Source organism: Phyllopteryx taeniolatus, chromosome 1, assembly GCF_024500385.1.
Source record: "Phyllopteryx taeniolatus isolate TA_2022b chromosome 1, UOR_Ptae_1.2, whole genome shotgun sequence".
Lineage (NCBI taxonomy): Eukaryota > Metazoa > Chordata > Actinopteri > Syngnathiformes > Syngnathidae > Phyllopteryx > Phyllopteryx taeniolatus.
In genome coordinates, this window is record NC_084502.1 from 13,712,502 (window position 1) to 13,732,139 (window position 19,638).

Consider the following 19,638-nt stretch of genomic DNA (forward strand, 5'->3'; position numbering starts at 1 on the left):
TATCGTGACTGACATTGAAAGAGTGACTGCAAACGTTCTCAATGTTGACACAGGATTTATTTTTTTTACGAATAAAAATAAACAGGGAGCATCGTGAGCATAGTTGTCCAGTGTGAAAAGATGTGACACTCTCAAAGGACTCAGTCCCGTCTGTTGCCGTGTTGTTTAATGAAGAGCTTGGGCGCGCTCCATCCCTCTGGAGCCTTTTTCAGTCCAGCCCGCCTCCAGATCCTTTTCAGATCCTCCTCAAAACGTTTCTGTAAAAAAAAAAAAAAAAAAGCAAACTACTGTTACAAGAGCTGTTCCTTTCACCTCAGTTAAGGTGCTCAACACAAATGAAGAATACCCCCTTTAAAACTAAGCTTCTAATATTTCCAACAATATTCGGAATCTGAATGATGATTAAACTCGGCTGGGGTTGGATTCCAGTGCACTTTAATTTTCAAGATTTAAAAAAAAAAAATAAAAAAATAAATAAAAAAGAATTGTATTGGTATGTGCAAATAAAAAGAATGTGTTGGGTGGGGGGGAATTATTGCGTGTGCTAATTGATCAATGACCCAGTGCCGGAGAAAATATTGATTCTGAAACGAAACTCAAGATTTTAACAAATCTCTTGCAGTGTACCAATTTATGTTGAGCCCTGTGCAGTGGATAGAAGAAATCTACCCATCCCTGTTAAAATGCAAGCTTTTGTGATATTAAAAAAAAATAGAATCAATCAAAGATAAATCATTTAAAAACTTTTTCCACCATCAATGTCACCTACAACCTGTACAACTCAATTGAAAAAAAAAAAAAAAAAAAAAAAAAAAGAAATCTTTTAGCAAGGGGAAGTAAAACTAGACAACTGAGATGTGGTTGCACAAGTGTGCAAACCTTCTTATAACTGGGGATGTGGTTAAGTTTTTTTTATGACAATTATTCGCTCACGTTGAAATTCATCTTAAATGCGAATCAGCTCCCACGTGATTTTATTTGAAGTCCCCCTGATTAACCCCAAATTTAACCTCAGATGTTCCAGTAGGCTTTACCTGATGATGTTTGCTTTCTAGCAGAAGCATGAAGGTTTTGCGCTGACACCGACTACTATTTGAAACTGTTCACAATTTCCCCCCACCTTGACTAAGGCCCCAGTTCCAGCTGAAGACCTTCAATGTTGCTGGCAGCCTCCCTGACCAGTTTTCTTTTCGTTGCCCCCCCCCCCCCCCCCCCCAAAAAAAAATAAATAATCAATTTTGGAAGGACATCCAGTTCTTGGTATTTTCACTTTTGCTATATTTCCTTTACTTGATGACTGTCTTCACTGTTTTCCATGGTGTAGTTAAAGAGAGAGAGAGAAAAAAAAGACTTTTTTAAAAATCCTGTTTCATGACTGATACCTATAACCAGCTTGCAATTAACCTTTAAACAATAAAATGCTGTGCTGATGCTGTGGAAACACGCTACAGACCATGGCTTCTGCTGTAAGCCGTGACTACAAAAATGACAGAAAAGCCTACTGGAACATCTGAACTTTAGTTGAGATTAATCAAGAGGCACTTTAAATAGAGGCAGGTGATGAATGTCTTTTAAATGAGTTTATATATGGTTAATTCTGAACACAGCCACATTCCCAGTTTTGAGAAGGTGTCCACCCTTGGGCAACCACATTATCTCAATTTTACTTCGCCTCTCTAAAATACTTTTTCCCCCAAAAAAGAGATGTACAGGTTATAGGTCACATTACTGGTGGAAAAAGTGGTGAAATGATTGTCCTTGGTCCCATTTTTTTTTATATATCACAAAAACCTTACATTTAAACAGGGTGGTTTAGAATTAATTATCCACTGTATGTCAAAGACTTGTGAGGATGCATCAGTAATTGCAAAAAAAAAAAAAAAAAACCATGAAGCAATGTCTATTCTTATCTAACCAGACAATCAAGTCCAAAACGTACTTGCTTCTTCCGGCCCCTGCTCTCCTGCACTCTCCTCCTCAGGAATTTAGTCCGTTTTAGCAGCTTCTTGTATTTGTGCCGGTTCATCTTGCGTCGTCGGATCTCCAGAACATTTTTACATCGGAGGGGCATCGCCGCATTGTCCCCATCCTCAAGAACGGGAACACTCACGGGTGGCGGCACCTTCTCCGGCAGCGGCGGAGCAGACTCCGGCAGTGGGGGAAGAGTGTAGCGCAGCGAGAGCCAGGTCTCCAGAGGACTTACTGACAGTTTTCGAGGCACGAGCGCCTCGTCAAGCTCAGGCTCCAGTTGGACCCATCGAGGTGGATATCTGTTGTCGGCCGCGGTTGAGTAGTATCTTGTTCTTTTATTGAGTGAGGAGCTGCACGCAGGAACCGCCGGCCGCACACATCCACTTAAAATGTCTCCATGGAAAACTAGTCACGAGGAAAGGACAACAGACGACATGTACACATCAAAATACAGCAATCCCCAATAGGGACCAAGCCCTGACACAAATAGCCAAAATCCACAAGCAATTGACCCCCGCCCCAAAAGGTTTATAACAACTATCTGTACATGCCTTAAATTGGTGGCAAAGCACTACTTGCCTTTTGGACAGGGTGATGACCTGAGCACCAAAAGAGCAAGTAGCTAAGCTTTTCAGCTCATCACGTAGCTTCCAAAAACATCTGCAAATAGGTGAATATGCGAGTAGTAGGCCTGTCACGATAATTGCTATGTCGACTTATTGTTCAATAAATAAAACTGACATGATAGTTTTCCGGACTCGATAAATAGTCATTGTTGTGGTGAGCCAACAGAGTTGGACGGCTGTGTCATTAGCCACTAATGGACTCATGAAACGCCAGCGGACCGCTACACTCTTGCCGGTGTTGGCTCTGTCTAATGCTCCACACTCTTGCTCCAAATGCAATTTGCTGTTGCGAGCCAACGAGCTAGCTCGCGAGCTAACGAGTTGAGCTATCCACCGCGGCGATGTCATTTAAAACATCAGCGCTTTGCTCCACGTTGTGTGTGTGTGTGTGTTAGTCGCCAATTAACACAAACACGGGAACGTTAACGGCGTATTACGCATAAGCTCGGCGGCAAAGGTTATTCGGCCAGTAGTTGACGACAGCGAACGTCAACATGTATTTGATTGACGGGTGAAGGGCTAGCCTTCAGCAGACCAACCACACAGTAGGCGGGTTTACACGGGGACTTTGTCATTCCAATTGAAGATCTCCGGTCAACTGTTTACATGTGACATGATATATTTCGATCGGGTGTATACACGTGCACCGAATTTAATCGGAACAGCCGCGTGACATGCGCGCTTGGTCGCGAACGTCACGTCTTTTCTCAAGATGGAGGCCCATCGTCTATTCAGGACAGTAGTTGGTATTGTTTTTAAAAGTTTATTTTAAAAAAACTTGATAAAACAACATAATCGGAATAGAAAGCTCCATGTAAACCAGGATAATCTTGCAGCTCTTTATTTCAGACCCAACAGGAACCATATCACAGAGTAAAGAAAACAATTTCATAAAGAAAAAAGAAAGGAAACAATAATAGTAACAACAATAATTGTAATAACAACACTAATTTAAAAGCAATAAAATAAAATACAAAAATTATACGTGACAGACCTAGTGAGTAGCGAATCGCAAATGTGCAGTTGAACACTGGATGAACAGCTTAAATATACCACATATTACGATCCCAGAACAATTCAAGTTCATCTTCAACATTACTCTTAAAAATAAAGGGATTTTAGATGATTTGCTTTTAAGAAAATGCAGAGGAAGCTGCTTGTGTACGTGTGAAGACTCACCATAACTTCCACTAACAACCCTGGCTAAAATTAGCGCCTTCCTAACATACAAAGCTTGTCACTCAGTTGAGAGGTATCACTTCAAAATAATTCATTGACATAAATTCTTATTTAGACAGGGATTTAGCTTCTTAGGGGACAGTAGAAAGCGCAATCGTGGATTGGAGAATTTTTCAGCGAATAGGTGAATATGCGGGAGATTACTGTACATTTAATGGCATGTTTTAAAAAAATATATACAAAATTAAAAAAAACATTTGCTCATACTTACAAGTTGCCCTGTGAAGTAGACGGAGACGAGGGAGGAGGTTTGCCGTAAACATTGTTGAAGAGGATCAACGTCGAGTCATCGGTTTCTTTGCTTAGACAAAGCTCCTGTGGAATGTTAATAATTAGGGACACTAAATGTATATTCAAGCAAACGTTCGAAAATCGACAACACCTGAACGTATAGTATTCCTGACGTGTTGTAGCGTCACATTAAAACAACTCAGACAAGTATAGAGTATTTACAGTATGGTATCATATCAGAACAAAGAATTTGATGAGGAAAAAAAATAACCCGTCATTTATGTTCTTACGTGTCGCCTCATTAAAAATAAATACATAAAAGTATACCGATGGACACAAATTACTATCGGACCTCAGCCTGCAATACTGTACAGTTCTGTTCCACTTTCCGGTTGACCCTGTACAAGCGGCGGAATTGTTGCTAATGCTAACCCTTAACGCAGCCCATGATTTTAATACAGTTTGGTCCATAAACTGACAGCGTACGTGTAATCATGTACTACTTTACCTAAAACGAACAATGACCGTCCTCGATGAGAGGATCGTTTCCAATGTGACAGACCGCTAAATTCTTCCGCTCACTGTCACATAAATTGGACACACTTCCGGTTTCCCCGACCTAACAAAGGTTCCGCTCCACAGTTTGACTTTTTTTTTTTTTTTTTTTTTTTTTGGGGTGGGGGGTATTCATATTTATATCTGTCTATAGTGTCAGGGTAATGCTAATCTTTTTTGTCCATAGTAGCAAAACACGTTTTATGCATGCCAGCAAGTGTATATCGTTTATTTTGCCAATTTCACAGCGGAAACTCCCTTCAGTAAATCACTCTATTATAGATTTTCACAATAAAGCCTAATATACATGCGTTTTCCAAATACTTTTGAATGTATGCATATTTTTTTGCAGCTTCGCCTATTATGTTTGTGTACAGACTGCAAATTGCCTTCTCCACACGTGCTTTCCTTTTCCAGCAGGCGGCGACACAAACCTGAAAAACAACCAGGAAAACTTGGAAGTGGACACCAGAAGGAAAAAGTGGACCCCAAACCCACGCACAAACATACATAGATCTATCCATCCATCTTCTGTACCGCTTTATCCTCACAAGGGTCGCGGGCGTGCTGGAGCCTATCCCAGCTATCTTCGGGCGAGAGGTGGGGTACACCCTGGACTGGACGCCAGCCAATCGCAGGGCACATAGAAACAAACAACCATTTGTGCTATATAGTTGCTAATATATAGTTGCTATATATAAAATGAGACCAAGGTCAATATATATATATATAAATATATATATATATATATAAACTCATGCATTTAGTGTTGACGTGGCAAAACATCCATCCATCCATTCTCAATACCTCTTATCCTGTTCAGGGTCGTGGGGCACTTGAGCCTATCCCAGCTGACTTGGGGCAAAAGGCGGACTAAACCCTAAACTGGTCTCCAGTCAGTCCCAGACTACATATAGACACAGACAGCCAGTCGCACTTATATTCACACGATCACAGAGTGCAATTGAACCCACGCTCCCTGCACCGAAGTGAGGCAAATGCACGACTACTCCATCCGTGAGTACGTAGGAAAACACTACAGTAAACTCTGTGAACCTAGTTAGCAAACAGCATGAAGACACACAGTGCCTGGTTTACATGACTGTGTGAGTGCATGTATATTGACCTTTGACTTGTACCACTCTCGTTTAAAGGCCTGTCAGTATGAGTTAGGGCGTTATCTGGGCGTGAGCACTGGAAACTATTAGGTCTATCAGAGGAATACCTCACAGGTGTGTGTGTGTGTGTGTGTGTGTGTGTGCGCGCGCGTGCGTGTGTGTGTGTGAGACAGACACTGAAACACAGTCCTGGCCTTGTGAGATGTGATCTGTCCTCCTGTACGGGAAGCATTTGACCCTTGGCAAAATGTCATAAACTTGCAACACCAATGAGTTTGCATATGTGTCTGATCAAATCTAACTATGCATTTAAAAAAAAATTTTTTTTTTTAGTATTCAGAGGTGGATCCCATGAATGGCAAGTACAATAACAAGCAACACAATAACACAAATTACTAATAAAAGGTTTGTAAGAGCAATACACGAATACATGAAAATACATCTCAAATCTCAAACAGTGAAACAATAAAAACAAATGATCATAGACAGGGAGCTATAGAGTAACCAAACATTACTGTTCATTTAGAACAGGGTTCACTAACTTTTTCAAAACTTAGAGCTATTCCTTGGGCTATTCCACTTCTGAAATAACAAATTTGCTCAAATTGCTCTTAATTATACCTTATCATTAATAATTCACGATAATAATCTATGTGAAAACACTGATCATGTTGCTGATTTCTCACAATGATTATCAAGAATGATTTCGCAAGTTAGGAAACAGACACTGTAAATATCAATATGCATTTTATTTCTATAAATCTGGGCATGTGTTGACATTTTCAAATAATCACTTCTACGATATTCCTTGGAAATCCCAATCACTGGTGAGCTACTTTTAAAACAGGCTTGCAGGCTACTCATGTGGTCCATGGGGACTACCTGGTGCCCTGGGGCACCGTGTTGGTGACCTCTGTTTTAGAGGAAGCAAAAGTAAAAAACATATTGTTCTCCAAATACTTACTTGAGTAAAAGAAAATATTCAGTGAAAAACCTCTCAACTCAAGTACCGAGGAACTCAATATTTTTTAAACAAAAACATGAACGTCAAATAGACAACAATATAAAAAGGTGCAAATTCAGATATTGCCCAACAATGTTACTTCAACTCAAACAAAAATAAAATAAATTGGTTGAACATCACTAGTGGTTACGTTGGATTGGTGAAACAAAGTCATGTGAAAGATAAATCAAGCAATTATACAGTAGATAGATTAAAAAAATTGCAAATAAAAGTAGCGAGTAACAGAATAAAAGTAGTGTTTCTTTTTAAAATACCTACTTCGTGTTTGTTGCAGTAACACTACCATGACAAGTACAATTATCCAAAAATGATTTGAGTAAATGTGACAGAGTAATAGTATCATGTTATTACCCATTTCTGATTATAGTAACCAACCCGTAACCACAACCATTTTTCTTAATGGTGAATCACCTGCCAAACTGTGTTGTTGTAATGTGTGTTATTGTCTCCGTTATTGTCATGAAAATTCTGAAGCAAAGAAAGTTGCATAACAGAAGGGACAAACCTACTAAAAATAAACCAAAACATTGAGACTGCATTCATGTTGGTGTTTTGGATCATGAAAAGACAGTAGAATCGCCTGTAATGACACTTTCACGAACACACACACACGCGCACGCACACACACACACAGGCGCACGCACACAACCTCGCTAATCCTGACCAAGATGAAGCTCACTCATAAACAGATTGGCCTACACTACGTGGTGTTGATGCCTCGGCAAGCGCAACTGCTTCATATTTTGTGCGTGCGTGTGTGTGTGTATGTTCTGAGCAACCATTTAGTCCAGGGGTGGGCAACCACCATCAGATGCTTACATATGAAAAATAAACAAAAAATAAAAGGCATTGTAGTGTTAATACTTAGATTTACTTTGAATGGGAACAGTGTTGTTTTGTTGATCAACTTTTTTTTTTTTTTTTTTTTTTTTTTTTTGCCAATGCATCAAAGTGTGGTGTTAGTTTTGTTGTGGCAATTCTCAAAACACATCTGAGGTCTTCATCACATCTGTCGGATGTTTTGTTGGTGTTCATCACACTAAAAGTCTGTTCACACACATATATAGAGCCAAACACCACCATCTTCTGGATTTTTGGAAACTTGTCTGCGCTTAATGAAGCATAAAACTCATCCAGTTTGAGAGTTGAACTTCTCTTTTAAGACTGTATCACATTGGAGATCAATCAGTTCTATCTGCAGCTTCCGTGGCGTTGTTTGCAGCTTCCATGTGACTGTTTCTTGGAGGGCAGTTTGTCAGATAAAGGTGTTTTTCTTGATTTTAACCGCTGACCCATAGCCATCAGTTCCTGCGTTGATTGGCTGTTAGCACAATCAGCATGCTTGGTAGAAAAATTACGGCTAATGCTATATTCCTCTAAAAGCGCAATGGTTTCTTAACAAATTAGACATAAAGCCTTTGACCGGATTTCAGTGACAAAATATTTAGTAGTCCATTCTACAACCCCAATTCCAATGAAGTTGGGATGTTGTGTTAAACATAAATAAAAACAGAATACAATGATTTGCAAATCATGTTCAACAAAGACAAGATATTTAATGTTCAAACTGATAAACCTTATTGTTTTTAGCAAATAATCAGTAACTTAGAATTGTATGGCTGCAACATGTTCCAAAAAAGTTGGGACAGGTGGCAAAAAAGAGTGAGAAAGTTGAGGAATGCTCATCAAACGCCTGTTTGGAACATCCCACAGGTGAAAAGGCTCATTGGCAACAGGTGGTTGCCATGATTGGGTATAAAAGGAGCTTCCCTGAATTGCTCAGTCATTCACAAGCAAAGATGGGGTGAAGTTCACCTCTTTGTGAACAAGTGCATGGGAAAATAGTCGAAGAGTTTAAGGACAATGTTCCTCAACGTACAATTGCAAGGAATTTAGGGATTTCAACATCTACGGTCCATCATATCATCCAAAGGTTCAGAGAATCTGGAGAAATCACTGCATGTAAGCGGCAAGGCCAAAAGTATCCCTAATTGAGATAACTTACACATCTGTGAAGGCACCATTAATGCTGAACGGTACATACAGATTTTGGAGAAACATATGCTGCCATCCAAGCAACATCTTTTTCATGGACGCCCCTGCTTATTTCAGCAAGACAATGCCAAACCACATTCTGCATGTGTTACAACAGCGTGGCTTTGTAGTAAAAGAGTGCGGGTACTCGACTGGCCTGCGTGCAGTCTAGACCTGTCTACCATTGAAAATGTGTGGCGCATTATGAAGCGTAAAATACGACAACGGAGACCCCGCACTGTTGGAACAGCTGAAGCTGTACATCAAGCAAGAATGGGAAAGAATTCCACCTACAAAGCTTCAACAATTAGTGTCCTCAGTTCCCGAACGTTTATTGAATGTTGTTAAAAGAAAAGGTGATGTAACACAGTAGTAAACATGACCCTGTCACAGCTTTTTTGGAACGTGTTGCAGCCATCAAATTCTAAGTTCATGATTATTTGCTAAAAACAAAAAAGTTCATCAGTTTGAACATTAAATATCTTGTCTTTGTAGTGTAATCAATTAAATATAGGTTGAACATGATTTGCAAATCATTGTATTCTGTTTTTATTTATGTTTAACACAATGTCCCAACTTCATTGGAATTGGGGTTGCATATTAAACACTCACTGTAGACTCTTTTTTTCTTTGGCCCACTCGGTGTTGAAGAAGGGTTTAGAGCAGTAGCAGAGTAAAAACAGAACAGCCAAAGTCAAGTCAATGTATGACTGTACCTGCTGCACAATCTGGTGGAACCACTGGGCCTTACAGGACAACCTGGTGGAACCACTCAGCATTACAGCACAAGCAGGTGGAAGAACTAAGCATTATAGGACAACCTGGTGGAACCACTCGGCATTACAGGACAAGGTCAAATGAATGCAGTCATGATTTTGATATGATTTGGGCGATTCTTTACCAATCTTTGGGGGGCCGGATTGAAATGATCAATGGGCTGGAGGTGGCCCGCCGGCCGTAGTTTGCCCACCTGATTTAGTCCGGGGAGGCTGTTTTCTTGTTTACAATGAGGAAGACAACTTCACCAACTGTCAACTCACTCATGAAGACAGTAGCTTAATGCCTGTACTGAGCGTTTCATGCCACAACAAAAGTACACAGCACAGTGATATGGGGGTATATACCTACCCCTGCCTCTCTGACAAAAAACGGCCGCCGCTAACGTGCACGAGACATGCACTGAACGTAACGTGCACTGTAAACAAGCTGGATGTTAGGTTTGCTACATTGGTAGCATTGCGTATTCATGCTAGAAAGTTGCTCATCACGAAATGTGACCGGTTTGATGTTGTATTTTTTGGAATGTACAATCAATTCAAAATATGAGAGGTGATCAACTTACTTGATGACATGGTGAGAATGGTGATGCAGTGATCCGCGTAGGACTTCAACACTACAGGTTTACCCTTGATTTGTCTCGAGAGCAGTCCAATTCCTTTTTTTTTTTCTTAATCTCTTACTAGAATTTAATCCGCTCAATAAAACTATCAGTGCGAGGCTGCATCGTGCGGCAGACTGAGTGTGCATAAGTGTGTGTGTGTGTGCACGAGAAAATTATTGACAAACTATTTGGTCACGGCTTCTGCCAGTCTCTGACAGGTTGTTCCTGTCGTGGCAGAACAAGTTCAATAATAAAATGAGCGTCAAAAATAATTAAAATTACAATTACAGAAAAAAAAAATATTATTATAGCCATAAGATGGGGCCAGAGAAGGATGATTTTTTTTTTTTTTTTTTTTTAATAATACAGTATTCTACTCAGAGAGAAAGTTTTGACATACATGTTAAAGAGTTGTTGTTGTTTTTGACTGCACATCACCTTTAAAGAGTTATAACAGCACGATCGATGCTAATTGTTAGCCCGTCTAGGGCGTTTTCCAACAGCATTAAGCTAGCGGGAGCATTCCTAAGGCAAAGTTGTTTGGGTGTTTTAAATACACAAAGTATAATTCACTTTGTTTTATATGTAGTCCGAACTGGGACTGGCGACTTGAAGCCTCTTTTTTTGAAGAACTGTTCACTATCTGCCAAACTGCTTTTTATTTCGAAGCGAGTTGAGTTTTCTGCCACCAAGAGTGCTTGTATCTCGAGTTTGTGCTCACAAGTCAAAGCAAAAAAAATGGCCGAACGACAGCTCGCATCTCGAAAAATTCATAGGTCGGGTCAATTGTATCTCAAGGCACCACTTAATATTTGTTCCGATATTGTGGCAGCATTTCTTGTAAAAAAAATGAGCCTGTTCTCACGACAGTTGAGTGGCATGAAAAGTAATGCTCTGTAATTGGTTGAAAATGGGGTGCAGGTTTTTCCCACGTGCATGACTTTGCAGGACAATGCAAGTCGTGTTTTAACATAATATATAGTGCTCCACCTTTCGTGGAGCTTCCTACTAAATTCTTGTGACAACACAATGAACATACATATGCATGTGTTTTATCTACTTGGCATCTTTCATTTGGGAGACGTTTTATTTTATTTCACATTCCAGCAGTTTTACTGATCAAAATAAAACATTTACGAGAAATAAAGCCGTCAGGTTTTGAATATCTTTATAGCGTAAATTATGTGTCAGCACATATTTCACGTAGTGCTCTCTAATACTTGACAGACTCCCTTGCGTATTTGTTCTTGAGTGTGACCATGTCAATTGGCTTAGCACACATGTCGTCACTAAGTATGGCATCGTTTTTGCCATTAAGGAACACAACATGGGGGATCTTGCGTGATGTTACGGTAAATTAGTTTTATCTGGTACATAAGTGGGGTCCTTAACTCCATTATGTTGTTTCTCTAGAGGCCACTTAGAAAGTCGGACCTGCACAGCCTGAGTAAGAACCCACTGAGGGGAGGAGGGTGGGGCGGTGGGGTAGGGCAGATAGGGGGACCGCTGTTAACGATGCACACGTTGTAATGGGGTCTTCCTGTCAGGTGGCCCGAGGACTTTCTTTTGACAGAGCTTTCATGTGTTCTTTTCCTGTGGCGTGTGCATCTTGTGATCAGCAAGTTACTGTGGGCCATTAGACCGCTGCATGCACGCAAGCAAGCAAATGCACATCTGGATATGCTTCTCCTCAAACACTCACACCGTAAGAACATTCTGACCTTTCCACACATTCCGAGCACTTTTAGGTTAAAGCTAATTTGACCTTTCTGCTGTTACACAATAAAATGTAACAACATGGAAATTAATTATTGGGTAATATTGTTGGTGCAACAGGAATTTTTAATACTACTCACTTAATTCATTTGGCAACCTTGATCTGCCTCGGTAGTTGCTGCTGTTTTGGTTAGAAACAGAGTTAGCATCTTTTATGTCTGGTAGTAAGCAATAGCATCTACAACCCCAAGTCCAATGAAGTTGGGACGTTGTGTTAAACGTAAATACAAACAGACTACGATGCTTTGCAAATCATGTTCAACCTATATTTAATTGAATACACTACAAAGACAAGATATTTAATGTTCAAACTGAAGAACTTTTTTTTTTTTTAGCAAATAATCGTTAATTTGATGGCTGCATGTTTACCACTGTGCTACATTACCTTTTCTTTGAACAACAATCAATAAACGTTTGGGAACTGAGGACACTAATTGTTGAAGCTTTGTAGGTGGAATTCATTCCCATTCTTGCTTGATGTACAGCTTCAGCTGTTCAACAGTCCGGGGTCTCCGTTGTCGTATTTTACGCTTCATAAAGCGCCACACATTTTCAATGGGAGACAGGTCTGGACTGCAGGCAGGCCAGTCTAGTACCCGCACTCTTTTACGACGAAGCCACGGTGTTGTAACACGTGCAGAATGTGGTTTGGCATTGTCTTGCTGAAATAAGCAGGGGCGTCCATGAAAAAGACATTGCTTGGATGGCAGCATATGTTTCTCCAAAACCTGTATGTACCTTTCAGCATTAATGGTGCCTTCACCGATGTGTAAGTTACCCATGCCATTGGCACTAACACAGCCCCATACCATCACAGATGCTGGCTTTTGAACTTTGCGTCCATAACAGTCCGGATGGTTCTTTTCCTCTTTGGCCCGGAGGACACGACGTCCACAATTTCCCCCAAAAATTTGAAATGTGGACTCGTCGGACCACAGAACACCTTTCCACTTTGCATCAGTCCATCTAAGATGAGCTCAGGCCCAGAGAAGCCGGCGCCGTTTCTGGGTGTTGTTGATAAATGGCTTTTGCTTTGGATAGTAGAGTTTCAAGTTGCACTTACGGATGCAGCGGTTTTCTGAAGTGGCGGCACAGTAGACGACTGGTTAGAGCGTCTGTCTCGCAATTCTGAGGAGCGAAGTTCAATCCCCGGCCCCGCCTGCATGGAGTTTCCATGTTCTCCCCATGTCTGCGTGGATTTTCTCCAGGCACTCCAGTTTCCTCCCACATCCCAAAAACATGCGTGCTAGTTTAATTGACGACTCTAAATTGCCCATAGGTGTGAATGTGAGTGTGAATGGTTGTTTGTTTGTATGTGCCCTGCAACCAGTTCAGGGTGTACCCTGCCTCCTGCCCGATGATAGCTGGGATAGGCTCCAGCACGCGCGCGACCCTAGTGAAGAGAAGCGGCTCAGAAAATGGATGGATGGATGGAGGGTTTTCTGAAGTGTTCCTGAGCCCATGTGGTGATATCCTTTAAACATTGATGTCGGTTTTTGATACAGTGCCGCCTGAGGGATCGCAGGTCACGGGCATTCAATGTTGGTTTTTGGCCTTGCCGCTTCCATGCAGTGATTTCTCCAGATTCTCTGAACCTTTTGATGATATTATGGACCGTAGATGATGAAATCCCTAAATTTGTTGCAATTGTACGTTGGGGAACATTGTCCTTAAACTGTTTGACTATTTTCTCACGTACTTGTTCACAAAGAGGTGAACCTCGCCCCATCTTTGCTTGTGAATGACTGAGCAATTCAGGGAAGCTCCTTTTCTACCCAATCGTGGCACCCACCTGTTCCCAATGAGCCTGTTCACCTGTGGGATGTTCCAAACAGGTGTTTGATGAGCATTCCTCAACTTTCTCAGTCTTTTTTGCCACCTGTCCCTCCAGCTTTTTTGGAATGTGTTGCTGCCCTAAAATTCGAAGTTAATGATTTTTGTTTGTTTGCTGAAAACAATAAAGTTGATCACTTTGAACTTTGTAGTGTATTCAATTAAATATAGGTTGAATATGATTTGCAAATCATTGTATTCTGTTTTTATTTATGTTTAACACAATGTCCCGACTTCATTGGAATTGGGGTTGTATGTAATGAGGCAATAAAAGTCTAAAATCTATTTTTTCCCTGAAGTGCCCTTCGCACACAATTTTTAAGATCTTAATGAGAGACATGGCGAGGAAAGAAAATTGCCATGTGTTCAAATGTCACAACAAAGTATATGCAGTACCAAAATAAGGATGAACTTGTCTAAATTAATTCACAAATGTATTTACTTATCTTGGCCTGTTTATCCATCCATCCATCCATCCATTTTCTACACCGCTTATCCTCACTAAGGTCGCGGGCATGCTGGAGCCTATCCCAGTTCACTGCGGGCAGGAGGCGGGGTACACCCTGAACAGGTTGCCAGCCAATCGCAGGGCACGTACAGTATAAACAAACTCACATTCATACCTACGGACAATTTAGACTCTTCAAATAACCTATCAGGCATGTTTTTGGGATGTGGGAGTAAACCAGAGTATCTGGAGAAAATGCAGCCGAGACTCATTTATCATGACACAGTGGTTGGAAATCATCGCGTTGTAAATATAATCTACAAAAAAAAAAAAAGGTCATTTATTACGCTGTCATTGATTGGAATGGTACGGACACGTCGCCACCGTAAAAAACGATGAATTGACTGAGCAGATTAATGGGCGGAAATGGATCTACATGCACTGACCAGTTCCTTCTCCAATGAAGCATTCAACTGATTGATTTTTAACCAAACAGGCTTATTCAAATGTATCTAACCTAACTATTTGTACTCATTATTGTCTAAAATACCTCCAGACCTTCAGTCTTGAGTTGACAAATGCTTGCACGGCTCCCGCAAAGTGAGGGAAGAGGTGGATTTTTACAATACTTCTCAGACAGTCCAAACTGTTCAAGAGGATTAATAGACTTTTTTTTCTCAAGCTACAGGTCTTTTCAACACTTTCAATTGGCTAATAATGCGCAAAAATAACAGGCAACATGGGGATAGACCAATCGTATTTTTGTCATATTTGTGAAAAAGTAGTCTATAGATGTAGCAATAAAGAATTCATTTAGTTATTTTGTTAGTTGTGTTCATTTTCTGTCTGTAACTGGCAGCAATTCAAGGAACACAGTTTACACCTCAGCGGTCCGTCAGCTGACAGAGCGAGCGTGTCCTGTCGTGCGCGCCTGTCGGTCGGTGGTTTCATGCTGTGTTCTCTGCAAGCTGAGCGTAGTGAGACAAAGCACAACTGTCAGATTGTATCTTGTATTCGACCTGGAAGGCCGCGTGATAAGTTGCCCGCCGACTGATAGCTTGGCTGAATAACATACTATTAATGTAGACCAGCACCGTTACCAGCTGAGGGGATAAAATTACATTTACGCACATAACCGAGAAGGTTATGTTTTCACGTAGTATCCATCAAACACACTTTCTCAAAATTTGGCCTGAAGTTTGCAGAAAAAAGAAACTCTTTCCACTGCGGATACGATATACAAAGAACTGTATTTTTTCCCCCCTATCAGTAATCTTTTTTGTAGGATGATGTGCATGTCTGTGTTGTCACAGGCATCAACACAATGTAATCACCGGTACCTGTGCATGAATCAGTGGTTTCTGCTCCAGCAGACAGAGGCATCTAATACTGCTGCACACTGCAGACAAGCCAGCGTGATAAGAGGCTAAAGTCAAAAAGGGCAGCCCACCCAGCGGAGTACAATATAACATAAGGAGGGCAGATGTACATGTGAGCGTACAGCAATCCTTGTCGACTATAAAAGGTTGGTCTAAATAAGCCCCAGCTGACGTTTTTGTGTTTTCTCCTCGATCTCTCTCTCATCTTTATAGACTTCCTCGCTAATCCTACCTGTACTGTTTGACCTTTGACTCTGTGCCCATACCTTGTCACGTCCCTCCCTCGCTACTCTTTTGTTCTGCTCAGAGCGGGTGTATGTGTGGCAGATCTCAGGGGAGAAGGTAGGCCTAAAGTATAAATCTACAGCACCGCTGACATTTCACATTCTCTGGTTCTCATTTGCACTTGCAATCAGTCACTGTGGCGCTCTCCCCCCCCCCCCCCCCCCCCCCCAGCCCCCCCCCCCCCTCCTTTCTTTTCTCTTCATCCTCACCTTCAGGAGATGCCAACAACATTGTGTTCAATTCTTTGTGTTGAAAGTCGCAATGGATAGTATGTCCTTAACAAACACCTATATCCAAATAATTGACTGAGGCTGTCACCCCCCAAAGGACAACTGCTCCATAGATGCAGGAGTTATTACTTGAATCAGACAGCAGATTCCATCTAGAAAGAGGCCACGGTAATAGCCACTAATTATTTTTGCACTTGAGCAAACAATCTTTTTTTTTTTTTTTTTATCTTGAGTTTTTATCCGGACATACCCCTAGACCTTGACCAAACTGCCCATTTGACCAAAACCAGAATCTTTTAAGTACCTTTAAAGTCAACCACAGCATCAGGATAACATTAATACGTCATAAAAGTGCTTTTCCACAATTTGTGTCTTCTTTGCAGCAGTGTTAAAATGATTATATATATATATATATATATATATATATATATATTTTTTTTTTTTTTTAAATAACAACACAAGCCATGTTGTTCACCGGGGCCTGGCGCTTTCATCTCCTGTATCAGCACGATCAGTGAAACCACTTCAGTGTGGACATGTGTTTCTCAGTCTGCTACAGGGCACAAAAGCCCGCATACAAACTATTAAGGAATATGGCGTCTGTTTCAACTTGCCGTCAAAAGGCAGTATGTGAGATTTGATTCAGAGCATCATGTCAGGTCTTTTGTCTTCTAGCCTGAAAAATTCCTCTCAACGTTCGACGAAGCTGTATCCTCAGTTCATAACGTATTTTCTAAGGATGAGCATTAGCTGAGGATGCGGCTGTGGACTCATTCAGTATGGCATTTCAATGTGGGGGGACAGAGGACCACTACGGAGACCTCAAGGGGATTTTCTCTGTTGATAAGGACATTGGGGAGACATCCAGCGAGACCATCACACTGCAATGAAAAGTATTCATATATTGGATCTATTTACTGCACTTAAAGATAAATATACAAGAACTCCTTTTCTATTGGACATTTAGCATACAGGAGGTACAGAGTTTTATTCCCTCTTGTTGCACATTTTGTGTGCAGCTGTTAGTAGATGAGAGAGAGGAACAAGATTGAAGTCTCCAACAACCAGTAATTACAGTGCGCATGACGTCACTCACGTATGCTACAAGCCAAGTTTGAATGGAAACAAACAACTGCAGTTGTCTAACAGCCGACAGTTCATCCGTTAGGGAGTAACCCGCATGCAGAAGGATTGCTTCAATTCTCCTGTTCCATTTAGTCCTCTCTCTCGTTTCACGTAACTTCATTTTAGCCCGAGCTCTCATCCCTTTCCATAGCTCCTCCGGGACGCATTCTTCGCCGAATGGACGTCGGCCAGCTCCAAGTTGAGGCAAAGCTCCTCGCGATTGAAACATTGTAGAGAAATGGCGAAAGTTCAATGGCAACCAATATTTTCTGCTTCATAAAGTACCACAGCCAAAAGGCTGCAAGAGATCAGAATGGCCCAGCACGATGCAAAAAAGGCAAGAAGTGTAAAATAAAGGAACAAATTACAGATCTGTTGAAAACAGGCTGCTTGGTGAAGGTGCAAAACAACAAGCGCTGATGCTCTCCGCCCAAGAATGTCACGGCCAACGTTGAAAACAGTCCAGAATGGGTTAGCACGACGCACAACGGAGATTAAATGACAAGGAATGGTGGAAAAGTACAAATAAAGGGGGAAAAAAGTAACAAAAGCTGTTGTAACGGCTTGCCGACTCCTAGGCGCCTCTTTTTGAACAACAACAGACAGTAGAATATGAATACGATGATAAATATGATGGGACAATACGTTCCTAAAGTATCCAAAATCTAAATGAAAACAGATTTCGATGAGACCATGTGATCTCTGTCCTGAGCCCTGCTGTGTTGACCCCGATACTCAACTGATTGCCCGACTGTTCTTCTCCGTCATCACTTCAGAACTGCAGACTGTAGATGTTTTGTAGATTCACTTTCTTTGATAAAACAACATCCATGACCAGGAATACAACCCTCATTCAAGATCCCCGATTGCCCCTACTTTACGCAAGGCCCAAGCTAGCATCAATTGTGCGCTTCGGACTGCCAACTGACAAGACAGAACTGGTCCAAAAGAAAAGGTTCTGCTTTTGGCTCCACATAGAGCTTAACAGTTTCAAAGCCGTAAACTTATAAGTGATGTCATGCTCTCCTTCATCCGCTTCTTTAGAGTTTTGTTCAGTTAGATTTCCAGCTACTCCGCCGTCCATCAGTCAGAGAAAGTCTACGAGCCAACATATGGGCAACATTTCACTCTGACAGTCCAGGAAAGGAGGTAGCCTCCTGCCAAGGACATGCCAGTCTCTACTGGAGCGTTTCAACTGGCCACAACACAATAATAGTTAAAGCACAGTGTCAAATATGTTGTTTTTGAGCAAGAAACATTTGAATTCGGATGTTGGCAAAGGGCTCTAATATTGAGCGAGTAAACCCATGTCTTTCCTTAACAACAAGAGAAGAACATTTGGGATGAATGCATTTCCAAAGCCCGTTTGTTCAAACCTAACACAATTAAGAAAGAGTTGGTTTTCAAACTTTTACCTCCTGTAGGTGATTATATCACTGGACATATTCTGACATTACATGCTAATATCAAGCATACAAGAAGTTATTGAAGTGCTGCCGATCCCACCCAAGCAGAAATCAAGACGGATGCTTTGTCCGGGATTTAACATGGCAGGAAATTGGAGACTAGCGGGATATTCACGGGGCTTCTTTCAGACATGCCTCCTGGCCAGGATGAGCAAGCTTTGACCTCAGTAACATCCAAACACAAGTGCACAACTAGCCATAAAATTGCAGGATCTTTGAAAAATGGAAGAGCTTAAGGTGTGGGAAATATGTGAGCCTTAAATGTGAGTTCACCTCCCTATTTTTGCACTTTTAATTCTTCTGAGTTGGATTTTTTTTTTTTTTAGATGAATAAGTCATTTGTACACTATTACACACTAGGATAAGAGTGTCAGTGCTTCGATAGTGTGTCAGTCATTTCACCATCACTAGATGACAGTGACTCACAACTTTAAGTGCAACTTTGCAGCACCTGCCACACAGTTGAACACAGATTTGTTTGGACGTCTGTCATGTAAAAAGTTGCCCGTGAGTGTCCGCTTATCTCGTACATCCTCTCAGCAAACTCAACTTCCTGCGCCCTCGTTTTACAAGCTAATGTATCTCATCGGTGGGAAAAAATATGCTCGGGCATAGATATATTCAATTCAAATCGTTGAAAGTTGTGTGTGTGTGTGTGTGCGTTATGATAATACATATCTCCATCACAATGTCAGCAGACATCCATGAGACAGTTTCAGGCATTTCATATTTGGATGAAGGCTGAATATGAGTTGTCGTTGCTTATTTGCGCCAGCTAGTCTCTGTCTGAGCCCCTTCATTCGTCTTCTAGGTTCATAAGGCTTGGCACTGGATATACAGGGACCAGTGGGGGTGACCACCATGCAAGATTCCTAAACCTCCGTGTGTGTGTGTGTGTGTGTGTGAGTGTGTGTCTG

General features: G+C 41.2%; 1 protein-coding gene across 1 annotated transcript; it reads right to left on the minus strand.

Moving 5' to 3' along the window:
* Positions 1-35: 35 nt before the first annotated feature.
* On the minus strand, positions 36-4,695 carry aurkaip1 (aurora kinase A interacting protein 1). The gene is made up of 4 exons (XM_061773672.1): positions 4,576-4,695; positions 4,048-4,151; positions 1,940-2,376; positions 36-257 (listed from the first exon to the last, which is right to left on the minus strand). The coding sequence occupies exons 2-4, from the start codon at positions 4,097-4,099 to the stop codon at positions 141-143; spliced, it is 606 nt and encodes a 201-aa protein (XP_061629656.1). The 5' UTR covers positions 4,100-4,151; positions 4,576-4,695; the 3' UTR covers positions 36-140.
* Positions 4,696-19,638: the final 14,943 nt, after the last annotated feature.

Coding starts and splice junctions, on each gene's coding strand:
- aurkaip1 (XM_061773672.1), bottom strand. CDS start 4,099: ATGTTTACGGCAAACCTCCTCCCTCGTCTCCGTCTACTTCACAGGGCA. Junction 2,377..4,047: donor TCTACTTCACAGGGCAACTT/GTAAGTATGAGC, acceptor CCTCGTGACTAG/TTTTCCATGGAGACATTTTA. Junction 258..1,939: donor GCAGGGGCCGGAAGAAGCAA/GTACGTTTTGGA, acceptor TTTTTTTTACAG/AAACGTTTTGAGGAGGATCT.